We start from the raw sequence: 25,948 nt of genomic DNA on the forward strand, positions 1-25,948 counted from the left end.
TTTTTTAGACTCAAGGCTGTACTTTGTTCCACTTTTCTGTTTCTGTTGCATAAACAAAAAAAGCAAAAAAACCCCGAAAAAAACCCCAACAAAACCAACCAGAAACACAAAGCACCCCCACTACCACCTGAAACAATCAAGGTTGAGGCCATGAAAAACATTAAACAGTATTGCATCTTTATGTTTGCATGGAGGCAATTATTGCTATGCTATCTTTCCCAATTACAGCCTCTTGTTGATCATATTCTCCTGTCTTTGTAAAGTTCTGTAAGCCTGGTGATGAGAGAAACAAACATTGATCTGTTGACTTTGATGTTTGTCATGTTTCCAGAAGATTCTGAAGGAGGTAAGCATGGGATTAGAAGGCTTTTTATAGATCTTTTGGGCAGCATACGGACTCCTTGTGAGGGAGAGAGAGAGAGAGAGACGGAGGCTTTTAGCAGGATGGTTTATGATAGCAAGATATTGCTTTGATGTGATCATAAAAGATGGTTGAGGTGTATGGATGTTCTAACAGACCAGAAATGAGAAGTGTTCTTTGATATTTTATTACATAGTTACGTACACACACCCACACACATAACTAACACACATACACACATGTGGGCATATGATTGGATGCTTGCATGCACGCACATATTCACAGATTCACTCACATCCTTCGCATTTCATCTGTGCCTCCAACTTCACCCACTCGTGTTAAACAAGTGGTGTGTGTGTGTGTGTGTACCCCTCTTACACTAGGGCGGGAAGTGAACCCTGCAGAGTATGCCTCCTCAGGTAATGGTTTTCTCCACTGTTCTGGCTGTTGTTTTTCTGTTATTTCAGGATTCGGCTCTACGTTGTCCTTTTTGTTCTTGAGTCATCAGTAGTCTTTTCAGTTTCTTCAGTTGGCTGTGTCACCCACATTCACTCCCTTGCATGCTGTGTTTTTATTTGTATATGTACATATATATCTGTTGTACATATGTATGTGTGTTGTAATGGAAGAAAGTACAGTTGTGAGCCATATGAATGCTTGATTAAAAAGAAAAAAGAAAATTGTGAACGCTAAACCTCAGGGAGATAAATGATGACCAGTGATTCCTGTTTGAATGCAATACAAATTTTGTTCAAAAACTGAACAGAATAAAGCCAGGCATTGTTTCCTTTTCTTACATATTGTTATCATCTTTAGATATTCTATGAATTGTGACTGGAAAATTTATTTTATACAAAGAAAAAATAAAAAAGGAAAAAGAAAATTGATTTTGTCTTTTGTTTGAATCATCAGTAACTAGCGGTTATTCATAAGGCTCACATCTGTCGTTAAATTTTAGTTTGACAACATTTTATGTATATACATTCACACAAATGTGCTTGAACTTGCCAGGAGTGACATAGCATTTTACTCATCAACACAGAAAAGTTACTTTTTTTCAGCACAAAAAAAACAAAAAAACTTGATTTATCATCATTGTTTCTACCTTGCTTAAATTTCTTCTTGTTCATCAGATGGACAGCTTTGCTGAAATGTTAAGTTGGTCTTTTAGCTTTAAAGAAAGAACAGCATGATGCCACTCAGAAATACATGCACAGTTACTCAGTGCCTGATGTGGAAGTAAATTTAAGCAAAGAAAAGTTAAGACGATAAGTCTTAAAAGAATTTCTTCTGGCAGGTTCATTTGCACCTCAGTTGACATTTGATGGGTAATCTGTGTTTGCTGTTCTGCTCTACGTTCTCACCCCATTCCCTTCTTTAGGGCAAGGCTGTTGAGTACACCACTTTTATTTCTGAATTTGACAGTTTGTTTGAAATTCTGTGTCTTCCTCATTTCACCCTCCGAAATATGTTTTTTGTTGTTGTTTGTTTGAAGCACCTAAGCAACACACATGACACACACACAAATAAAAAAAAAAGAAGGAAAAAATAGAATTTGGAAATTCATATAAGATATGTACATTTGTATTTCCTTCACTATTCAGTGTGTATTATCTTCACTATTGACACATTGACACACTTTCCACACAGTGGTTTTAGATTGGGTTGCATCACCAGCTGACGATACGCAGCTTTCATAATTTTTATGCTACACACACATGCACGAGCATGAGCATGTGCGCACGCACGCGCACACACACACACACACACACACACACACACACTAACTGACTCTCTCTTTTTCTCACTCACTCAGTCTCACATTTCTTGTGAAGGGCCAACTGCCATTACCATACATATTCTTTGCTGACATACTCTCCTGAGTAATCCTGTACCTGTAATCCTGCCCTCACCTTATAACACATAATGTAAGAAACTTGTACACGGAAATATATTTATACATGGAAATATCTTTAATGGTCCTTTTACTGTTAAAGGAAAGATATTGAAATTGTAGGATTATTTCTTTTAAGTGTTGCAATCAAAAACAAACCATATGGGCATGGGAATTGTCAAAGTAAGGTCACAGGTCATTTTTAGAATCCATGGTCATGTAGAATTTAGTGTTTTTACAGCAGAGCAAAATAGAGCTGTATACGTGTTTGAGTTGTTAAGTGTTATAAAGTGAAAGTGCATTCAAAAGTGAACAGATCAGTGTTGCTGGCGTTATCAAGATCTGCCCAATAAGGCACACGTTGCCTGCATGTGTGTATGCTCAAAACACATAATAAATATTTTCATATATTTTATGAGGATGTGAAGCAGGTCTAAAAAAAAAAAAAAAAATTCATTTATCGTCATTGTCATTTTGGCCACATACATAAGTCACAGGACATGGTGGATTTGAATCTGATCATCAAGTCCCCTGCCTCCATCCCCCAACCAACCCTTTCCCATCTCTACCTCTCCCCTACCATATTCCGAGTTAGAATAAAGAGTAGGCAGTTATACTTAACACCTGGAGAATATATCACTGGCGTTATATTTTAGCCTTGTGGATGTAATACTTGGACAGCTATAGACTTTAAGAAGGCATGAAAATATCAATAAGACGTTTGCCAGTTTGGGAACAGGGCGAAGATTGTCCGGGGTATTTATGTTGAAAACAAGTGGATGTTGTGTTGCAGTGTTTGTGTTCATGTGCAGCGCTTAGTTTTGCTCCACCTTCATGTGGCCCCATGTCTTAGTTGTTGTGAGAAGTGGTTTGCTTGACCTGAACTGCATGCCATCATGTCATAGTAAATTGAAGCAAGCATGGCAGCAAGCAACACAGGCATGATCTATGTGTATTGGATATCTATCCTTTTTGACCTCTTTGAAAGCCATAACTGAAATGTTAATTGCTGCCAGATGTGACTTCGTACATAACAATTTAATAACTATTTAATGGAAACAAATTACAGAATTAAAGAATTTATTAGATGTTAAGGAGATATTACAGAATTTTCTGCACATACCAGTGCTTTGCTGTATCAAAGCAGCACAAATTCTGTAGAGGGTGGTAGTGTTCTGTTTGCACCCTCACAGTTTTCTGTTTGCACCCCCATCTCAACAGCTGCGTTCACCCAAAATGGAGTGCAACACATGCTCAGTTTGTGGTATGGTTCAAGCAACACATCAAGAAAGGCACACCTGGCTGCCAACTGCATGAATTTGGCCAACTGACTTTCCAGATACACAGATTTAACTCACTCCATGCCAAGAGTTTTTGCCCTTGCCAATCCCTGAAAACCCAGGGTTTGTATAGGATGGGGAAAAATTGTAAAAAAAACAACAACAAATAAACACTCAGACAATTGATATTTAGTATATGTATGCAAGGAATGTTGTTCCATATGTGTGCAAAAAATCAAAGTATTTACTCACCATCTTGATGTTGATCGCGGCATCCATATTTTGTGTATTGTTTAGCATTTTTGCACCCATCAGAAAGGTACACCAACATGTTCCACATGACATTCTAACACTATTTGAGGAACTGAAGACCTAGTGCATGCAATGAAGTATGAACAGGTGGTGAAGAAAGTTGAAATTCACACATACAAAAAAAAATATTGTTTCTACATAATGAAAATCAAAGAACAAAGAAAAAAACTCAACCGGCTGGGTGTTGACTGGCCAGTCAGCTGACAAACCTGGTATGCCAGTGAAGGGATGTGCAAGAGGGAAAAAGGAAAAATTGTCAGTCCAATCACTGGTGAAAACACTTGCAAAATCGTCCGTTTCCTCAGTGGTTTCGTCGTCTGTGTCTGTCTCATCTGCTGGCTCATGTTCCTCACTTTCCTCTCCATTGTAAACACTCTCTTCAGCGGCCGAATCTATTTCTAGTTCATTGGGATCTGGTTCAAATTCACTGTCCGAAGAATCAACATTATCTCCTTCGACATCAGAGCCTTCAGTTTGGATCATTTCCAAAGCATCTTCGACGCTGAGTAACATTTCACCTCTCCGACCGTGTCGAACACTTCGCCGTGACGCCATCTTGTCAAACAACTTACAAAGCTGACAGGGGGCACGCTTTGTTATCAACTGCGGTTGAGCTTATCGCGACACACACGCAGCGTGTGTGAATGAAAAGCTGACCAGAGGTGACGTAAGATATCACATCTGCTTTTGATTTTCGCATCCGACGCGTCACTCTGACAGCACAAATTTTTAAAATTTAAGTCCGCATATGCGGACATTGGCATCCAACGCTTTCTCCGACGATGTCCGCATATGCGGACAATGGCAGCGAGTGAGTTAAAGGCGTACATTTTTTTGCCCCTTCTTAATTTGTGTGGTCACATCTTGGAAAAGTTCAGGGGATAAGTACCACATGACCCCCCCCACCCCTCCTGTTGCTTCCTTCATACCAATTGAGGGTGAGAATTATGACAGCTTCAGGGAGAGTGAACCAAATTCTAGAAATTATGTTTTTGGGTTGTGAAGAGATGATGTACTAGAGGAGGCCCTGAACTCTGGTCTTTTTAGCAGTGTGCTGTGTCCCACTGGTGAAGCAGACGTTCGGATGGGCAAGTGAACACAGTGAAACTTACTTTGGTTTGGAAACAATCCAATTTACCAGTTACAAAGTCTCAAACTGTTTCCTCACCTAGAGGAATGAAGTAAATGAGTGCATAGGTTTTCCTTTGCTCTCAGAAAACAAAAAGCAGCTTGCTGAGCATGGTGGCATGTGCACACTAAACTTACGTTGCTCTGCTTCCTGATTGTTTGATGTTGTGATCGTGACACACAGATTTTGTTTGCTGTTTGCATGTGCCTGTTGTTGTGTGCCCTTTGCAGACAGTGATGAGAATGAAGAGGAGGAAGAGGTGGACAAAGAGAATGACGCAGATTCTGGTATGGCCGCCCACTCACTCTTCTTTTGTTCTCTCTCACCACGCACTTGTTCTTTGCTGGCTCTGTCTCTCTCACAATGCATTGTTTCATCCTGTTGCTAAGTTTTTTTCACTGAAGATTTGTGTATGTGTGTATTTATTAAAAAATGATTTTAAAAATGTATCAGTTTGCCTTTAATGTTCACTGGGAACAAGACTGCTGAATAAGATATAAAAATTAGTGTTGTAAAGGGCAACATTTTGTGCTAGATAAATTACATACCTGGAGGTGTCTCAGCATTATTTTAACATGTTGGATGTTGTGTGCTTTTGTCTTCTTTGCTACTTGGTCAGTAACTTTCATCATGATTCAGTGTACATCATGGTCTTTGTTTGTGTGTCTTGTCTGTATTTCCTTCTCTTTTCAGTTTTGTTGAATGTTACAGTTTCAGAATACATGCTTGAGGTGTGTGTGTGTGTGTGTGTGTGTGTGTGTGTGTGTGTGTGTGTGTATGAGTGCTTGGGTGTGTGCTCATGACTGCATATGTTTTGGGAGGAAGTGGGAGAGGGTGCATACCTATCTATGGTATACATATGTGTCAACGCATATTCATTCATTTGATTCTTGTTTGCTTAGTGTGTGCACTCTTGTCAGCTTTGAACACAAAGCGATTGTTAACAGTAACAAACTGGAGATTGTATTATATTTTGTTGTTGTTGTGTGTTTGTAACTGTTGCATTAAGTAACATATCAGTCATTTTCTTTGTTAACCTTTTTGACTTGGAAGTAACATGAAATATTGAGGGAAAGGGAATGAGCTCATTTGAGCTGCTTGGCACCAGTGTTTTGGAGAATATGTTCAGAAATGTTGAGTAGATTTCTCTCCTCACTGGCACATACAATAGTTAATTAGCATAGGTGAAAACTGTCAGTCTTCGGTTTTTGTTATTATCTATCGGGAAATTAATTCATACAGGAACTTGGCACTTTCTTTTTCTTAATGAGACAATATTTGTAATTAAAACATTTTTTGTGAAACAAACTTTTAATTGTGACAACAGGGTTTTTTTATGCAACCTTTTATCAGTTGGAAACAAACTCATCATTGACTGTGCATGAATAAGATTTCAAACATTGATGACCATTAATGGGGGCCAGTTTGTAGCTGATGTGAATAGAATGTCTTGTTAACCCGAACACTGTTGTTGTGCTTCTGTCAACCACCTGTGGATGTAGACGCCTCTCAGAGTTGTAAGTGTGAGAGGGGATGGTTACTGGGGTAGATGCCACAAAGCAGACCATTCTCGTCACCTTCCTTGCCTGCTTGGTTATTTGTGGAGTGGTGGTGTGTTCGTGTGTGTGTGTGTGTGTGTGTGTGCTGTCTTGGGGGTGCTATAAGTACAGAATGCAGGTAGTGATCTTAGCATTTCATTGGGATGAAGTTCATATGGATTAGGTTCTGAGAATTTTCATTAAAAAAAAAAAAAAAAAAAAAAAATGCTGTGGCTTGAGCTGCAGGAATTTTTTGTTTCTATTTATGAAAGAATCCGGTTGTTTCTTGACTGACTCAGACTTTAAGAAAAGAAATAATGGGTTTCCTTCAGAGTCTGTTCTGGTAGTTGCATAACTGGGAAAAATTACCAGAAGAGACTCTACAGGAGATAATGTTATGTATCTGTGTGTGTATCTGTATATCTGTTACTGTATAATATCTCATTCAGAATGGTAGCTGGGATTCTGTACAAACAAGTAAACTGGTGACTTTGATATCCCTATCTGACCTTGGGTCAGTGTGGTATATCAAGAGGTTCTTTACTTCTAAAACATCTTGTATTGCTCTTCTCAAGCTCCTTTGTAGAGCTACATGGCAGCTTGTGACAATGAGGACAGAATTTAAGATACACTTATTTATTTATTTATTTATTTTGTTGTTGTTGTTGTCGTTTCTTGTTTTTGCTTTGATGTGTATATTTTTAAAAACTTACCTTGGACTAGATGTGAGTGAGCAAACCACTGATGATCTGTGGTAGACTAAAACATTTTAGTATCCATCACAATATTGTACAGAAAAGCAGTTATTTCAGTTTTTTTTCTCTCTGTTTTGTCTGCGGACTCAAAGACATTGAATAAATACATGTCATAGAAAGTATTTGTTAAGAGTCCAAGTTTAAAATAAAAAAAAAAGAAAAAAAAGAAAAGAAAGGAAGAAATAAATAAAAGAAGAAATAAAAAAAATTAAAAAATTAAAAAAAAAAAAAGAAAGAAAAGAAGAAATGAATGGAAATGATTGTACAATTACAATATTTATTTATAATTGTTTAGTATTTTGTTCATGATCAACTTTATAGATAGATACCTTTAGCTTGCTGAATTATTATAATCAGTTTTGTTTTATTACTTAAAAAAAGGGAAATTGAAAGAAAACAAGCATGGCACAAAGGATTTCAGTTTCAAGTTCTTCTTTTTGTTTTCTTTTTCTTTTTTAACACACACAGCAATCTTACTAACTGGGTGGTGTTTTTATCTTTGGTAATTTTGGATGTTATAGCTTGATATCTTTTGTACTACCAGGTCTTTAAAAACTTTTCTTATAGTTCACTTGGAGGTTTGTGTTTGTGGGGTGGACGAACAAAGAATGAATCTTATTAACAAATCTGGGGGGTTCACTGTTTTTATCACACTCTTAATTTTGGAAACTGTTTATATTATAATAATGGAAGCAATACCTGGAGAGCTAACGTGTTAGAGGCAGGGCGTTAAAAGAAAAGAGTGGGGTAACTGTCCTTAGTCTAGAAAAGGGTTTTGTGTGACAGAAATATTCTTTTTTTTATTTTTATGTTTTAGTTTCCTTATTGCACAAAGGGCCTCATTCTTCTGTTTTGTATGCTTTTAACTCGTTTCTTGTATCATATTTTACTCTATTTTATTTTATTTTGTTTTGATCATTTCACTCTAGTTTTGTATTTTATTTCAGTTTGTGCTTATTTCTTATTTTAGGATTTTAGGAACAATAGTTTGCATTTCTGATGCATCCTCACATTCGGTTAAACATGAACTGCCCTGCTGTAGGCTGTCCAGTCCTTTTGTGTTTGTTCTTTGTGATAAACTGATAAACAATTTGAAAAATAAAAATTTTGACCTGATATTTTTGAATTGTGAATAATACTTTTTATGCACAAGTGAAATAGTTCTGTTAAATGTATTTTGTGTTTTATTACTCTGAGCATCAGGTAGGGCAGTTGTTTCACAATACCAGCACAATTAGTGTTTGAATGATATGTTTGTAAAATAGGAGTGAATAGTTATGACATAGCACACATACTTGAATGAGAAATGTAAATCACGAGTGATTTGCAGGAGTAGTCTTTCTTTCATATTTTTTTGTCAGTAGGTTATCATGTCTTCTGTCTTCATGTAAACTAAACTAACAGATAAATTAAATGCTGTTACTGTTTGGTTGAGCACTCAAAACTGTTTCAGAGTTCTGGTGTACAAGTACATACCAAACATTTAAAACTAGCTGAAAATCTGAAAAAACTTATTTCAAAATTGCAGATTAAACAAGTTAATTGCCATTACTTCTCATTCAGTTTCTGAATGGTGATACTTTTAAGTTCTGACTTTATTTTTAAAAATATTTTTTACATTACTGTTTACATATTTTCTTTGGGTCTCTTGTGATAGAAAGACATACTGGTACTGTTTACGGAGGGTCAAAGCCAGGTTGTGTTATTGTTTAGTTTTAATCAGTATTTCTGTAGCTTCTTGTTTTTGTTTTGTTATGTTTTGTTTTTTCTTCTGGAAGAGAGGTGTACAGAACCAAAGAGATTGAAAATTTTTATTTTGTGGTTGCATCTGTGAAACTGAGCTTTGTTTCCCACAGTTTGAAAATCAAACTGATTCTTGTGGTGGTTGACAGTATTATTCACAGTGTTAACATCTTTTATCCTTCCCTGTTAGTGTGTTTGCTTTAACCCTTTATGTACTGTTGGTTAAAACAAAACAAAAACAAAACAAACACACACACTCTCTCTCTCAACAAGAATTGTGTTTGTGTCTCGCATTGCTACCTACCAAGTTAACTGAGTGATGGAGCATCAGTTTTGCCCTGATATTGTAAAGAAGTCCGTGCCTAAAGGGTTAAAGCAATGAAGATGTGGTGTTGGTAGTGATGTGTAGCTGTAGACGTGTGACTAATGATTGGATGTTGCCTTGTCTTTCCATCTGCCTTGCATCGTGATGGGCGTTTACAACGTCACCGCCACAGTCAGTGATAATTTCTTTGGTAAGATGACCTTGACCCTGTCGACTGTCCCTCCTGATTCCTCTTCCACTTTCTTCTGTTCTGTCAGACTGATAATGCTTTGACACAGTGTGGGTGAGAGAGGGCTAGTAAGGGTGAGGGGAAACGGATTTGGGCAGGGGGGAGTTTAGTTGATGGAAAACAGTTACAATGCTTGCTGTGTGTGTGTGTGCATGTGTGTGTGTGTGTGTGTGTGTGTGAAAGAAAGAAGGGTGCTAATATATCTGAAGATGTGGTGTGTGTGTGTTTGTGTGTGTGTGTGTGTGTGTGTGTGTGTGTTTGTGCATGGGGCAGTTTTGTCTGGTGAATAAATCGCTTTTCAGGTTCCACAGTCTTTCCTCCTTAATATAGAACAGTAGACAAAGTGTTGTAAGTGATCATGCATGAGTGTCGTCAGCTGTACTCCAACACTGTGTAAACCGGCACAGTGTTACTCAGGTGTGCGCACTGTCAAGAGGAAAATTCTGTGTGGTAGGTGGCAGCGCTGAACTGCCAAATGGTGTCTGACGCATTGTGTGCATGAAGGTATAATATGTGCAATATTTATTATTGCCATGCATGCAGATGCTGCCGTAATGACCCTTGTGCCATCACCACCCTTGTTATTGTGTCATTCGATAACTATCTTAAGAATACTTAATACTTGTGTGAAATTTTATACTTATTTTGCTGACGGAAATTTAGCTGTTTATTTATTCATGTTTTGATTGATCTTTCTTCAAATTATTAGTGTTCTTTGCCAAATCTACTGCTATTCAGTGATGTTGATTTTGGCTGTATTTTGTTCATGTGGTAAATGATGGTCTGGTGTGGAGTGTGTCCTTCAGTTTGGTGGTGATGCGTATGTGTGTATGTGTGTGTGTGTGTGTGTGTGTGTGTGTTGAAGGGGAACTAATGGTTTGATTTTCAGTGTGTCTCATGTTGCAGGCATGGGAAAGGAACTGGAAAATCTTATACTGGAGAACACGGAGCTTCTGGCCACCAAGTGAGTAGCTCTGCATTGTTCTCAGGGGAAGTGGGGGTTTCCTTTTGTATGTAAGTTTTTTTTCTTTATTTTGGGCTGCAACTCCCATATTCACTCAAATCAATAAGTGGACTTAAAGTGTATGGATGTTTTTGCCCTACTTTGCAGGCAACCATACTTTTTTGGTGAGAATGCTGAATATTATCATGTTTCCTTAACCCACCAAACACTGACATGGATAATGGGATCTTTTATGTGCATATTGGATCATTTACATGTGGATATATATATATATATATAAAGGGGATGGAGGCATTAATAGGTCTGCGCACAAATTGTCCTTGGAGAGTAGAAAAATCTTCACCCATAATCCATCATGCACCAGTGCCAGGATCAAACCCAGGACCCTCAGATTGAAAGTCATTACATTTGAACCATTTGGCTGTTGTGCCAATCAGTGGTATGGAATTAATTTGACAGTTTTTTTGGGGGAACAGTTCTGACTGTGCTTTTTTAAAGAATGTTTGACGAGCATTTGCAGGTGTGGAAAATGTCACAGAATTTCTGTAAAATGCTGCCATGTTTATATTTGTAAAAAAATAGTTAAAAAGAGAAAATCTTAACTAAGGCACATGGTGGGTGGGTGTTTGTGTCACGGGAGCATGACAGAAATATTGATTGAACGTTTATTTGGTATGCTTAGAACTGAAGGAAGCTATCTATAAAAGAAAGGAAACATTTAAAAAGTCAGTGGTAAAATGCAAACTAGGTCAAGCAGGTGACATTGCTCTCAAAGGGTTTATTGATTTTTCTCCCTCTAGTCAGTGCATACAATACAGTGTTGAGGAAAAAAACACATTTATCTTTTTGAAGGGTTTACACAGAGTTCAAACTAAAGTAAAACAATCCACCCCATCATCAGAAAACTATAGAATGATAAACAAACAAGCAGACTAAAAGACTTAAAGTACATTTTGGATGAGGCCAAGGACAAAGTAATTCATACAAAGATGTAAACAGAATATTCTTATTTGAGCTTGAGAGTTTATATTTAAAAAAAACCCCCAAAAAACATTAATAAGCTTGAGGGTTGCTCTTATTTACAAGAAACATATCATCACATACACTGCTTGGATTATAACTGTATTGCTCTGTATTGTAGAGGAAAATTTCCTGATGATACTTGGCTTCGTGTATACATATTTCAATCACAATCATTCTGCACACACAGACACACACACATGTGCGCTCATGAGCAATACCAGACATGCACTATTTTTCTAGCAAAATGTCCTTTCATTTTCAGTCATTTATCCATGGACCATACCAACTTGTATCTGTGTCTAAGAAAATGTGAATAGAAATAAATACCTGTTTCTGAAGGTTGATCGTGACATATTCATTTCAAGCGGACACCAGATTTGGGAAATTCAGAATTGAGATTGTTTATACTTGTTTATACCAATTGAAACGGTTCCTGGCTGGTAAATGATATCTCTCTCTCTCTCTCTCTGTATATTTTATGCAGTATGAAGTATAGTAATCAGAGAAGTAGATGAAAACTGAAGTCTTGTGTATGAAATAAAACCGGAACTTGTGAGTTTTTTTGTTCTTTTCTTTTTTTGTATGTATTTTTAATACAAAGTTTGGAGCATGTTCTACCCTGGTTGAATACAATATAAGAGTCGAGTCTGTATGAAATAAAGGGTGAAAGCTACCTACTTGATACCTTCACTTTGTCAGCAGTCTTTGTTGGAATTATTGATTATAATATAAGCAGTCTGTGAACATTTGATTTTTTTCATTAATACTTGGGCAGATGTAACTTGATAATTGTGCATTCCTACAGCACCAGTAAAGTTGTTTTAATTATTTTTGCAGGAACGCTTTGAACATTGTCAAGGATGACCTCATTGCTAAAGTGGATGAACTGACCAGGTAACATTATTAAGACACGAGCTGTTACTGTATATTTTACATTATTGTGATGTTTAAAATTGGACTCTCCACTGCCACAGCTTCTTGCAAATCTCTGAAAACCCATCTGTTTAAATTGCAGTGATCTCTTTGTCCTTCACAGTTCTAAACTGTTTGTCATCCATCCTGTGAATGTCTTGTATATCTGTGTAAGACTGCATGCATTTGTGTGTGTGAATGTGTGGGTGCATGCCGGTGTGTGTGTGTGCGCGCGCGCATGCGCACGTGTTGATGTGGGTGTGATGAATGGTGTCATGATGTCTGTCTACAGTGAGCATGTGAATTGACATCATTTATCATTATGTATTTCACAGTTGAATAACTTCTGTGCTCATAAAGCTCTTCAATGTGTGTTTGAGAAAAAAAGAACTTTACCTAGGTGTTTATAATGATAATAATGACATTGTTGATGGTTGTTTGGCGTGTGCAGTGAGCAGGAGATCCTGCGTGAAGAGATGTCGTCGCTTCAGGCGGTGAAGAGTCGTCTGCAGCAGAGGATCACACAGCTGGAGGAGGAGCTGAAGAAAACGAAGGAGGACATTGAGAAGAAGAACCAGGTGGCCAGGGAGGAGGACGAGGTACATGCTGTGTTCTCTGTCTTTGAGTTGGTTTTTGTTTGTTTTGTTGAGTGCTCAGTTTGCAGATATTGAGTAAGAAAGGAGACAATAACCTCCAGAAAAGAGAAGACAGTTGCCTCAAGAAAGGAGATGATTATCTCAACAAAAGAGGAGACAGTCACCCCAAGGAAGAGCATCTGTCTTCTTAAAATTTTTTATTCTGGGTTACCCCATCTGTAAATGGCATTATATATATTTTTGAATAATTTTGCTGAGCTTACAGTCTTAATGTTATTAGTTTGAGCCACTGTAAAAACTGGTATTTTAGCTGCCCGTCTTAACGTGGGTCGTTTTTGTGGTGTCAATGTAATGTGTGATAGGTTGCTCCCACCCCAAACCCCCTCCCCCTTATTTCCTACACCTCCTCCACTTTCCTGCATGGAAACCAAGACCTTCTGATTGAAAGTTCAATGCATTAACTATTCAGCTGTTACGCCTGTCAGTTGTAAAGGCGTGAGTGTGATGTGTCCCCTCAGGAGGATGTGCCCATGGCTCAGCGGAAGCGCTTCACCCGTGTGGAGATGGCGAGGGTGCTGATGGAGAGGAACCAGTATAAGGAGCGGCTCATGGAGCTTCAGGAGGCCGTCCGCTGGACCGAGATGATCCGGGCCTCTCGCGAGCACCCGGCTGAGCTCAACGCCGGCAAGAAGAAGTCCTCCGTTTGGAACTTGTAAGTATGGTGTTGTGTGTTCGGGTTTCTCTCTGCATGTGTCATGATTTGATTTTCATGGATTCTTGTGATGTGCACACAGAGTGTGGTGATAGGGAGAGATTTCTGTGGTGGGGATTGTTGTTTCTGGTTCTGCTCTCTTCACTGTTTTAGGGGATCACAGGAGGAGGTAAAGTTGATGGGTTTTGCTCAGTTGTTTCCCTTTAAAAATTTTTTTTTTTAGGCAACTCTTTTTTTGTTTTGCTTATTGGATAGAAACTGGTTTGTTTTATATTTGTTAGATGTTCTGTTGAAATCTGTTTAACTGAGCATATTTTGCAACTTTGAGTGAACAACACTTGTCAGAGGAAGAAATATGGACAGTCTGTTAAAGGTGCAAGTATTTTTACAATGGAAATTTTGATAATTTATCATAAATCATGGTAGTTGATCAGAGTCTCATGTTTTTGAATGTTTTTCATAGCTTAGGCAGTAGAGATAAATTCTTTTCCAAAGGAGAGTGATCCATTTCCAGGATAGTCACTATTAAGGGATTTCAGTCGGTGTGAATTTTAGTCGGTGTGAAGTAAAGAAGAGAGGACACTCATGTTTAAGGAACAGCTTTGTGTTGTGGAGGTCAACACACCTGTTCAGCTTGTCATGATCAGAGGGCTGCCAGAGAGTTGAAGACAGGATGCTATATGGAATTGTTGGTGATAGTGCTTTTCCTCCATCATCATACAAGAGCCATGACTGACTCCTTCATTTCCAATGCTGTTTCTTCCCTCCGGTATTCCCTTCCTCTTGCATCTGCCACGGGGGAGATGTTTTCTTGTCACCCTGTAGGTCTGTCTATCAGTAGGATCATGCAATAAGTTGTGAACTAATTTTCGTGAACTGTTGTGGAAGTGTCAGCTGAGGGTCAAGGACAGATCATTCTGAGTTTGGTGGTGACTTGGGTCTGTGTCTGGTTCCAGGGTATTTTATGAAGGATTCTTCACCTCTGGTTGAAAGGTCAGAAAGTAACAGCATTGTTTCTTGAGAAATCTCCGACAAATTTCAGTGAAACTTTTGTAGACTGATGGATCATGATACAGTATAAAACAAAGATTTTGGTGTAAGCCCTATCATGATTCAGATCGAGGCAGGTTAAAATGAAAATTAAAAAAAAAATCTTAGGGTGGAAGGAAATAAGGACCAAAAAAACAGTATTTACCATGGTGTGCCAAGAAGGCATAGATAAATCGATCAGAATTCTGGGGCTGACCAGCAGTTACTTGGTTAGTTACTGTTACTGTCTGTGTTGGCAGAAATATGATTTCCACTGAACACCCTCCAGTGTCATGAGAAATGGATTGAAACACAGGTGTATTGTGATCCCAGGAATGAACATTACTATCTGTTTGAAGCATGGACATTGTTGGGGAATGGAATGGATCCCCTCCACTTTGCAGTTGTAGGGCTGTTTTTTTGTGTCCGTTTTGCAGGTTTGGCAGCCAGTCATTGTTGCTTGTCAGCAATATCAACGGCTTTATTGCATTGTCAGAAAGCATGTGGGAGGAAAGAACTTACATATTTTTTTTTTCTGTATTTTTAGTTGATATTGGCGTATATTTTAAGGATCAGTTAATTTGCTTTTTGCTTTTCTTTCATGAAAAGCAGCACAAGGTCTGAAAGTACCCAAGATAAATTTTTTTAAGGCATCATGAACCTCAGCAGCAAGTGACCAAGATATCAGTCTGCGAAATAAGAGATGATATAAATTACTATATCAGCTTTTAGTTAGTAATGTAAGTGATGAGCTTTTTTTTTTTTTATAATCTTTTGATATATTTTTTTAGAAGAGTCGATTTTTAGCTCAGTGGTGTTGAGCCATACTTCCTGCAGGCAGGTTGTATAGAGCTGACCTATGTTGGACCTGCTCAGTTTCAGCAGTCTCGTGGGTTCTGACCCTGACCCTGACCCCGACCCTGAGCCGTCGCCCCCTCTTCAGCCACCTCCTCCATCCGTGTTAGAGTCTTTCCCCAGACTTGTGCCCCCTTCCAGCACTGTGCGCCTCCTTCCCCCCTCTCCCTTTCCTCCCTCCTCCTCCTCTTCTTCCACCTCCACCTCCTCCTCTTCTGCCTCAGCCTCAGTCCCCTCGAAGGGAAGCCGGGTGCAGCATTTATAGCAGGAGGCAGGACCGCCATGTGCCACTTGATGTGTTCCTTTGTTGTGGATTTTATTATGGATGATAGGTTGTGACTGGTGTTGCAGTTTGTCTTGACAGCAGGTAAACCAGGATTCACGTGTTTGTTCTCAAAGAGAAATTTTATTGAGAAAAGTTGCATGATAAAGTTATTGTCTTTCACCTTTTATAATCACATTCTTACTGTGGGTAAAGGGAAAGGAAGGTGAAGAACTGTGGGGTGGTTTTTGAGAAATTTAAACTGGAGATTGGCAAAACTGACGTGCATAAATTTAAGAAATTTTATGACAGTCCCTCAAAGTGCATGAACAATAGTATTGTATTGAACAGACTGCATGTACAAAAAAAAAGAAAAGAAAAAAAGCAGAAGAAAAAAAAAGAAAGAAAAGTGTTTGCAACGTATGCATGATGGGCATGAATGATTAAAATGAAAGTGTGTGTTTAAATCAATATTACATTTTCACTCAGATGAATACTCCCAGTTAAACAGTGATCCATTTTCAATCATTCCGGTCATATTCATAAAATAATCAAAAAACATAAGCTGTATTAGTTGTTTTTGTTTTTGTTATTGTTGAATCAAATGAACATTCCAACCTGATAACTAAAGGAACTTTCTGTCAAACAGTAATCCCATTTCAACCAGTCTGGTCATATTCATGAAATAATACCAGGTTATGGTAGGTAGGTTTGTTTTGGTTGTCATTGAATCAAATGAACATTCCACCCAGATGAATACTCTTTGCCAGACGATGGTCCTCTTTCAATCAGCTCGCATGTAGGTTTGTTTGAAATAAATTGCCTTGTTTTGTCAGGTTGTAAGAAATAATCCTAAGTTGTAGAAGATCTGTTGTGTCATTGTTTATGGGACCTATGGAGTCTTGATCCTGGTTTATTTGCTGAAGACATACCTTGCAGACCATGAGCTGGCAGCTGTGATACTTCATTCCCGTGTGTGCGTGTCTTGTATGTGTGTTTGGTGATCACATGATGGCATAACTTCAAACCGGTTTTTCTCTCTCCTTATGAATGACATTGGTGCCTAGTTCAGTCAGTGCATGATCACTTCCAGTCATGGCATGGGTTCTGTCTACTACACTGTAGTTTATCTCTCAGTTTGTGCATGGCTCAGTAATTGTTTTATAATTTTTATCATTATTATTATTATAATTCTTTTGGAGTGGAATTGGTGTAGGTCTGTATTGATGAGATCAGCATGGTGGAGTGTTTGGGATAACAGATAGAGAGTAGTCAAGGTTCATACAGTTTTTAAAAGTTAAAGACATTTTGAATGACACGCCTTTTTAAAAGTCCTTAAAGTCTTTTTATAAATGATCATGGTCTGTAAATAATTTTTATTTTGGCTATCAGCTGTAAAAAAAAAAAATCATTTCTGTCCCTGTTGAAGCACAGCAGTGAAATTTTCCATATGAATTCAAACTAGTAAATGAAATGATTATTAAAAAAAACCCTCAAAAAACTATTAAAACAAACATAAGAAAACAACCACAAAACAAAACAAAAACAACAGACAAACAAACACATGAAAAAAACCCAGCAAACCCAAACTGAGTAGATTCGACTGAAATCATGGTTCTCATCAATGCAGCGGACGATGATTCAAGGGGCATAAGTGGGCACTCAAAATACCTTTGCTTTCATATGGGTTCCCTGTGCATTAGTTCAACATTTTGGCCTTCGGAGTTCTACAGATTTGTGATTGAAAACCTGTTATGAATCCTGGAGGGGAAGTTAATGTGGGAGGGGGTGAAGGGGAGGGCATGGATGGATAAGAGAAAAAACTGTACATGGAGGAAGACTACAACCAGCTATGAACAGAAGTGGTGTGGTAGGGATAGGGCAGGAATTTATGCATGGAATTTGATCATTGTTGTAAGAAGGAAATGATAAAACTTGTAACTTTGTCTTTGTTGTTGAAGGAAAAGGCTACGATATGGACACTGTTTGCAGTTGTATTGCTTTCTTTTTTTTTTTTTAGAACATTTTGTTAGGGGAGGGGTGTTGAGGGGAGGAAGATGCTGGTGTGGGGCAGGGTGTGGGGGGTAGGGGGGGGGGGTTGGTTTTAAGACAGCTGAAAAAGAAAATGGATGTGGCAATCACGTTTACTGTCCTTGCCATTAAAGAAAAGTTTATTATTTGTTTGTGTTTTAAAAGCAGTGTTTTTTAACTCTGGCCCACGTACGCCTAGCAAAGGTCATGAGTAGTTTGGAGAAAAAAAAGACAGACACAGCACAAATTGTGATCCCAGGAAGTGTTTCATTTTTTAGTGTTCAGTCCTATCTTTAAATGTGATATTTTGAGTGTTTTGATTTTGGGGTAAACTTATTTATTGCCCATATTTTACTTTTGCCAAACGGTTTATAGTTTCAGGGTTTTACTGTTGTCTTTCATTCATGAAAACAAAAGGAAACAGAAGGGCCATGTGTACATTAATATTTTAAATTTTGTGTGTAAACTGTAGAAATTGAATGCTGCTACTTCAATAATGCATCTATTGTATTTAAAGAAATATTTTTAAAAAATATGGTAGCTGTCTCGGGTTTTTAAAATTCATATTAGTTTTCACAGCTAGGAAAAAGTGATTTGTAATTAGTTTCTGTAAGATCATGAATATGTATTAAATGTTACAAAACCTGCCTCCTGAGTGGTCTTGACTTTTTCAGTCCATTTTGGGGTTTTGTTCATGCTGATAATGAGAATCCTTCTTCAGGTAGCCTTGATACTGAAAGCATTAGTAGTTAAGTTTGGTGAATAATAAAATAAGATAAAAAAGAAAGAAAGAAAGAAAGAAAGAAAGAAGCAAGTGTTGTGGATATAACATCTGTGAAAGGAATGGCATGCACTTGAACTGAATGGGCCTGTGTTTACATTTGGGGGGATACTATTGTGCCAAAAAAAAAAAGTGCTATGACGTGGACACAAATGCCTCCCTTTGTACAGAAAGTTTCGCCATGTTCGGTTGGAGTGTTTTTCTGTGTGATGAGTATGATGATGATGATGACATTGGTGATGGTGGTGGTGATGTAAAACTCCCAGGTTCCTCCACAATTTTGTTCTCTGGATGGATTTGTCAGGGCTGGAAATGAAGGTTAAAGTGGTTGATTGTTGATTTTATTGATGAGGAAGTTGAAGGTGATGGCGATGGTATAATCCCTGGTTCCTCCACCATGTGTTGTGTAGTTGGAATAGTTGGTTTCTGGAAGTGGAAGTTAGTTTTATTGATTAGTTTTATGGTTTTGAAAGGTGTGTGTGTGTTTGTGTTTGTTTATTTGTGTGTGTGTGTGTGCGTGCGTGATCATGTGCATCTGTGTGTGCGTGCGTGCATGTGTGTGTGTGTGTGTGTGTGTGTGTGTGTGTGTGTGAAGGCACATATGGGAGAGATTTTTTTGTTATTATTGTGTGTTCTTGTGTAAGGAAGTGTGTGTCGATGATTGTGCTCTTGCATTGCACATGCAAAAAGTGTGTGGCTGCGTGCATATGTGATAAGATTGCATGTAGGCTTACACATTGTATCAGTCCAGTTTAATAATGCATAGCATCTGTCTGGAAATGCTGAGCTTTGGCTGGTCAGACTCTGTGCGTGTATGTTTGTGCGCACAAACATGTGCATGTGTCAAGATACTGCGTGGAGCATGCATCCTGAGTTTGCCCCTGACGCGTTTTACCAGCGTCTTGCTGTTGTCAGTGTGTTCTGTTTTTGTTTCACCTGTGACTGTAGAGGCTCCACTGTGCAAAATGCGTGAGTATGCCACTAGACTGCATCGTGCTGTGTACAGGAGGTCATGGTCACACATGTTTTAATACAAAACACCTTGATCCTAGGTTCAAGGTTGATGTAGGAGCTCAGTTGGAGCATCATCACCTCCCTCCCATCCTCCCCCCAAAATATAAAAAAAAAGAAGCTTTAACAGATTGGTTTTCTCTTATTTCAGAATGAGCGAGAAGTAAAAGAGTTTTGTGTTTATTCCCCCCAAGCTTCTTTCCCCACTGCAAGCCTTCCTGTGTGTTAAGACATGTGCACCATGTGTGTTTACCCACGGGGACAGTGCATAAAGGGTTAACTTCACACTGTAGACCTGTGCCAGAGCAGTGCTGCTTAAACTTTTTAACAACAGAGGGGACTGGCTAACACTCACTGATCTCTTCTGGACACAGATATAAGCACATAACTACATTTACCTGACACTGGTTCTATGGTTTAACTGTTCATACCATTCTTTTTGTTTATAAATATAAATATATCTAATTCAAAAGACATGTTTTTTAGCATTCAAACTGAATAAGTTGAATGTACTTTTAATATACCTGTTTTTAACATCTGTATTTTCCCCACTATCTATGCACATCTGATTTCTCCTGATGTATCCAAGAGATCATATTCTCACTATTTCCAGACCCCCCTTTTTGTTTGGTGTAGAATATTTCTGCTGTATTTTCTAACCTAGCATGTCAGAATCTGAGATAAAGATTTCTGTTTGAAGAAAGAAAAAGTCCCTGTTAGCACCTTTTGACCTTCTGAATACTGTAAACAGGGAAACATTTTGCCTGCAGATAGTATGCATTATCTTTGAGCATGGGACTATAAGTAGACTAACTAATATTTGTTCCGTGTGTGTCGACCAATATGGCTGCATTAGTATAATGTGACTGTTTTGAAGAGAAAGCTAGTCGCAGGTTGAACATGGGATTATAGAACATTGTGTGGCCAGACATCTCCATCTTAGCAGCATGTGTGTGATACAGTTGAGTTGTTGCAGTACTGGTGAGGAACCATTTTGGAGTGGAGGCTAGTGTGCTTTGTGAAACCGGATGAAAAGGAAAAGAGGGATCGAAGTCCTGTGTGTTTGTGCGTTCTTTAAACATTACAGTAGCATGCCAGCTCTGTTCCTAACCCTTCCACCTATTTTTTTTTTTCCCTCATCCACTGATCCGTCCATGTGTGTTCTGTGTGCATTGTTCCTGATGCGTGACGTCTGTGGATGTACTGTGGTTGAGGTTTCCTGGGGAACTTTTTCCTGTTGATTGGCTTTATACTAATCCCGTTGACAGTGTGTAATCCTGTGTACTCTGAAGGCAGTATAATCATCTTAATTGTCAGCCCCTGCACTCTGTGATGTCTTTATTATCATATAGGGTTTTTTTTTTTTCATATTGTTTACCTTTATCCTGTTCTGTTTTACCTGCATCTCATGTTCTCACCTTTTAATACATTGAGAAGCTCAGAGGTATTTATTATAGATCCTCCCTGAGCATCTTACGTTTTCCTATGTTTCTACTAGTCTAGTCTTGTTGGTGTTTTAGATAGTCCTTTCCAGTCTCTTTGGGGAAACTGTTTACAGCTTTCTTCTTTGAGTTGCAGCTATCACCTTCCCCATCTCCCAAACATTTTGTTTCCCACTTTAACCCTTCCGCAGCTCCACATCATTTTATTACTTTTTGTTCTTAATGACTGTCTGATTTATATACTTTTGATATTTTAATGAAGATAAGTTGACTTTCAGAATTTTTCCTTCTGTATTTGTATCGGTTTTCAGAAATATGTTGAATTTTTATTCAAATCTGTTCAACTGAGTAAAAAAGATTGACTTTCAAAAACAAATGTTTTTTTTTAATGTTTTCAAAATCATTTCCAAGGACAAAGAGGTGAGCAGTGTGGTATTTTTAGAGTGGTAGATGTTTTGAATGATCTGTTGTCCCTACTTTGACATCTCTTTGGGTCTTGTCAAAGACGTCAGTCATTCGGTGTTTTTTTTTGTTTTTTTTTTCAAAGAGTTTTTGTGTGGTTTGTCAGTGTCTACGCCTGTACTGAGTGGAATATGTATCGCCCTCTAGAACTGTTAGCTTTTTAAAATTTTTTTATTTCTATCTTTTTATTGTACATAAATATTCAGGAATAAGACAAGTGTAGTCAGTTACTTCCCTTTGTTCCCCTCCCAACTCCTCTTCCATTTCAAAGCGGACTTGACTCTAACAAACTCAGGGATGTACAGAAAGGAAATCTTGCCCACGTCCTTCATTATTGTTTCAGACCCAACATACCCCTCCTCTTTCTCCCCTCCCCCAACACCTCCCTCCTCAGTTGCTTTTCTTCCTGGCTGGTTGAAGCTCTTTGTTGAACCCATTGTGAACTGTCCTTCAGTCTTGTAATGCATGTGTCTGTTGTCTGATTGTGTTGAAAACATGTGTATTAATCCTTTTGTGTTATGTTTGTGTGACTTGTGCCATTTTGATCCCTCGAATCCTTACCGGTTTAGTACTTTTTTGTTGTTATAACCAGTTTTCTTTTTTTTTTTTTAAATTGATTTTTTATTTTTTTTTATTTTTGGTTCAGCATTAATAGTTAATGTGGATATCTTTGCATTTCCATTTTTTAAAGCCAAAAATTTGTCTCATGTTCTTTGGGTTTTTTCTGTATTTTTTTTTCTTTTAATCATATGAAATTTGCATGTTTTTTATATGGAAAAAATGGCGAATTTCTTTTTAAAAAGACTAAGTTGCTTTTTACAGCAAAATAAACACTTGCCAAATCTGACTCAGTTCTTTTGTTTTGCTTTGGTTTGTGAGTGGATCAAAATGGCATTCTGTTTGTGTCTGTATTTCAAGTGGACTGATGTGTGTGTGTGTGTGTGTGTGTGTGTGTGTGTGTGTGTGTGTGTATTCTGTTTTATGTGTCTGCTTTCTGTTTCTTCTCTTCTTGTCTTCTTCTTCTGTTTTCTTTTGTGCTGTAGAATCTTGTGTAAGATATACTGTAAGTTTGCAGTAGGTTTAAAGTCTAAAATATGATAAAGAATTGATGTAGAATGTGAATTCATGGGGCTTTGTGGAATGGAACCTCGCAACAACTGTAATGTTGACAACAAACCAGTGGGAGAATTAAAGAGTTAGCTTTTTTTCAGATTCAGTTATTGTTATGATCAATAACAAAGAAAAATAAGAAGACACAGACACACACACATGCATGCATACATGCACGCACAGACACGCTGCACCACTTTTGTGTTGAATTGTCTACAAGGGGAAGGAAGGGGACATAAAACATTTTCAAATACTTTTTCATTCACACTTTCATAAACATGCTATGACAGATATGAATCACATGCATGCATGTCTGCTAGCATGTGCTTGTACACACACCACAAGATCACAAGATTATGAAGAAAAGCAGCAAGTCGCAACAAAAACAAAGTCAGGCAGTCGACTGAGCTTGCAACTAATGTGGAATCGCAAAAAGTAGAGTTCATTTCAGATGAAAATATGTAATACTTATCTTGCTACCTCATGGATAAAATTTCCTCTTCATTTATATCAGTAGATATGAATGACATGTTTAACTAAAAATGTATGCTTGCTTAAACTGACAGCAAACATGAAGTATGGATTATTTTGGACGATCCTGCTACTGACAGTATCACTTGGCTTTGAATCATTCTTAGGTCTCACATGATGTGTATTCTTAGCATTCTTAACTCTTTAACATATGTATCTTTAGCTCACATGATTTGTATTCATAATGTTTACCACATAATGTACATTATTAACAAACCCTATTTCTTTCAGCACTCGTTCAATCACAGTGCCAAGGACACAGACGTGGAGCGTACAAGCATGTGAACGTGCATGCACACACACACACACACACACACACACACACACAGGGTTCAGGTTTTGATTATTCTCTCAGTCCTTTTCAAGAACTACACAGCTAAAGTATAAAAGCATTAGGCATTACACAATTAAAAACACACCAGGCCCTTAAAAATGAAAAAAACAAAAAAACAAAAAAAACCCCCAAAAAACCCAAAGAAAAAAAGAACAAAAAACAACAACAAAAAACAGAAGAAGAAGAAGAAGAAGAAGAAGAAGAAAAAAATAACAACAGAATTTAAACCACATCTGAGATTTCACAGAATTCTTCACTCTTACATGTATTTTTTTTGAATGCCCAAGAAAAGAAGAAGAAGAAGAAGAAGAAGAAAAACAAAACAGGAACCCACAACCCATAAACAATGAAAAGATAACCAAAGTCATTCTCACAGCAGGAACAAGGTTAATCTTCCATACAAACAGCTTATCATGAGATACAGTTGATGTCAACAAGACTGAGTCATGCGTATACTCGGTTGAAGCAAACCTATTAGAATCCTGTTTCCATTATTTGAAACGCGCATGTAGGCATGTGCATACACACATCACTCTTGCGTCTCCACAAAATTTAAAAATATTACAAAACATTTTGTCGATTGAAACTAAAATTCAGTTTATATGATGCAGACAGGAATAACAAATGGCAAACCTTGCTGTTTATCAACACAATCAAGCAAATTTCCAATATGAAAAGGCTGTCTTTACAAAGGTGATAACATCTTATGTCCATGTGCATGGGTGTACATACGCATTGGCATGTGCACTTTTGTGTGCACACATGCACTCATACAGAACCCATGATTGTCACAAATGATTTTTTTTGCAAAACATACTCAGCATAATACACTGTAATGTATAAGACCAATGTTTGTTTGATGTGTAGGATCAGTGCACAAACATTGCCAAAACACCTGTTGCCAAATGTGTGATTAAACAAAAGATGATACTGCCTCAGATTCTGTGTGAGATTACATTCTTACGACTTGCAAATAATGAATTAAAGAGCAGTTTTGCTAAATATTTGTGTAAGTTTTGTTGTTCAGATAAACTGTGATTAGAAGAGTTCTTTTTTTTGTTTGTTTGTTTGCTGCATCTGTTCCCATGAACAATCACCACTATCTGGGTTATAATATTGCAATTAGATGTAGCTGTTCTAAAATGTGATGTTTAGTAGATCCATAATTTGTTATAGGCTGGGAAGATTTGCTTTTTTAGTTTGAATGGGAAAAGAAAAAATAGCAGAAATGCCATGCTGGGGTTGTCTGTTTTATATGATTATTTGTGTGGAGAGTTTGGGCATAAAATGACTGAATATAGTTTCATTTGCTCTGGATGTAAATGGTAATGAATAAATGTGTTTCTTTTCATTCTGCTTTAGCCACAAAATGGCAAAATAATACATGTTCACAATTTGACTAATGCTATTATATGTTTTAAATATGACATTGTCATTCAGTTGTCCTTTTCCTTTCCATTTTTTGTTTTGTTTAAGCATGAAATGTGGAGGAACTGGTTAAATTCACGTTGGTGTTATTCATTTTTATGAAGCTTCTTAAATTTGCATTTGTTTTCCACAATAGGTATGAAGCGGTAAGATGATTTGTTTGCTCCAGGTGTAGAACATGTTAAGTTGACAATGAATTAAAACAGGAAAGAGGGAAATAAAATGGTGTGCTTTTTATATGTTAGATTGTGTGCTTTAGATGTGCTTGAGCTATTGGTTAGTATTGTGCAAAGTTAATTATGTGCTTTTGATTAACGATCACCAGAGCTTGTTTTTGGCTTCCTGAGATTCACAGTATGGAATGGAATAACTTTGCTCAAGATATGTGATGAAGTTTATCTGAAGGAACTGAAAGTAAATGTAAACTTAATTTGTCTCAAAAATGCTAAAAAAATCCCCTTGCTTGTTTAATTTGGTGCCTGCCTACCTGTATGTGCAAAACATGTTTATGCCATTTGTGAGTACAGAGTCTGTTGATGTGATGAATAAATACATAAATTTTCTACAGATTGTATTGGTTTAACCTTTTGGAAAGTTAGTGAATCATGACACAATTTTTGGGTTGTTTTAATGAGGGTCAAAAGCTGATAGAAATTGTAGTGGGGATCAAATTGACTCAAAAGCTCACTGAAATTGTAATGAATACTGTTATGGTTGTAGTGAATCATGGCACCATTTTTTAACTCTCTTGTCGAGAAGTCCAAAGATCAATAGAACTGATGATGGATACAGTGTTGGCTGCAGTTATATGGATAAATGCCTTTATTCAGTGGCTGCTAATATGAAGCAAGCTATCTTGTGCTGCTGTTTGCTTCTGAATGTGCATATGCATGTAAATC

The 25,948-nt window shown here is 37.6% G+C and overlaps 1 protein-coding gene across 18 annotated transcripts in view; it reads left to right on the forward strand.

Annotated features, from left to right (window-relative positions):
• LOC143299177 (C-Jun-amino-terminal kinase-interacting protein 4-like) overlaps positions 1-25,948 on the forward strand; it is a 128,276-nt gene that overhangs the window by 17,096 nt on the left and 85,232 nt on the right. For 12 of the 18 annotated variants that reach the window (XM_076612333.1, XM_076612319.1, XM_076612321.1 and 9 more), the window contains 8 exons: positions 745-780; positions 5,207-5,263; positions 9,510-9,527; positions 10,473-10,530; positions 12,391-12,447; positions 12,917-13,064; positions 13,580-13,773; positions 19,680-19,700. In XM_076612333.1, the coding sequence (XP_076468448.1) occupies positions 745-780; positions 5,207-5,263; positions 9,510-9,527; positions 10,473-10,530; positions 12,391-12,447; positions 12,917-13,064; positions 13,580-13,773; positions 19,680-19,700 (589 nt within the window). The remainder of the gene's footprint in view (positions 1-744; positions 781-5,206; positions 5,264-9,509; positions 9,528-10,472; positions 10,531-12,390; positions 12,448-12,916; positions 13,065-13,579; positions 13,774-19,679; positions 19,701-25,948) is intronic. The other 6 variants (XM_076612323.1, XM_076612328.1, XM_076612327.1 and 3 more) reach the window with 6 other exon arrangements.

This window comes from Babylonia areolata, chromosome 24 (genome assembly GCF_041734735.1).
Source record: "Babylonia areolata isolate BAREFJ2019XMU chromosome 24, ASM4173473v1, whole genome shotgun sequence".
Lineage (NCBI taxonomy): Eukaryota > Metazoa > Mollusca > Gastropoda > Neogastropoda > Buccinidae > Babylonia > Babylonia areolata.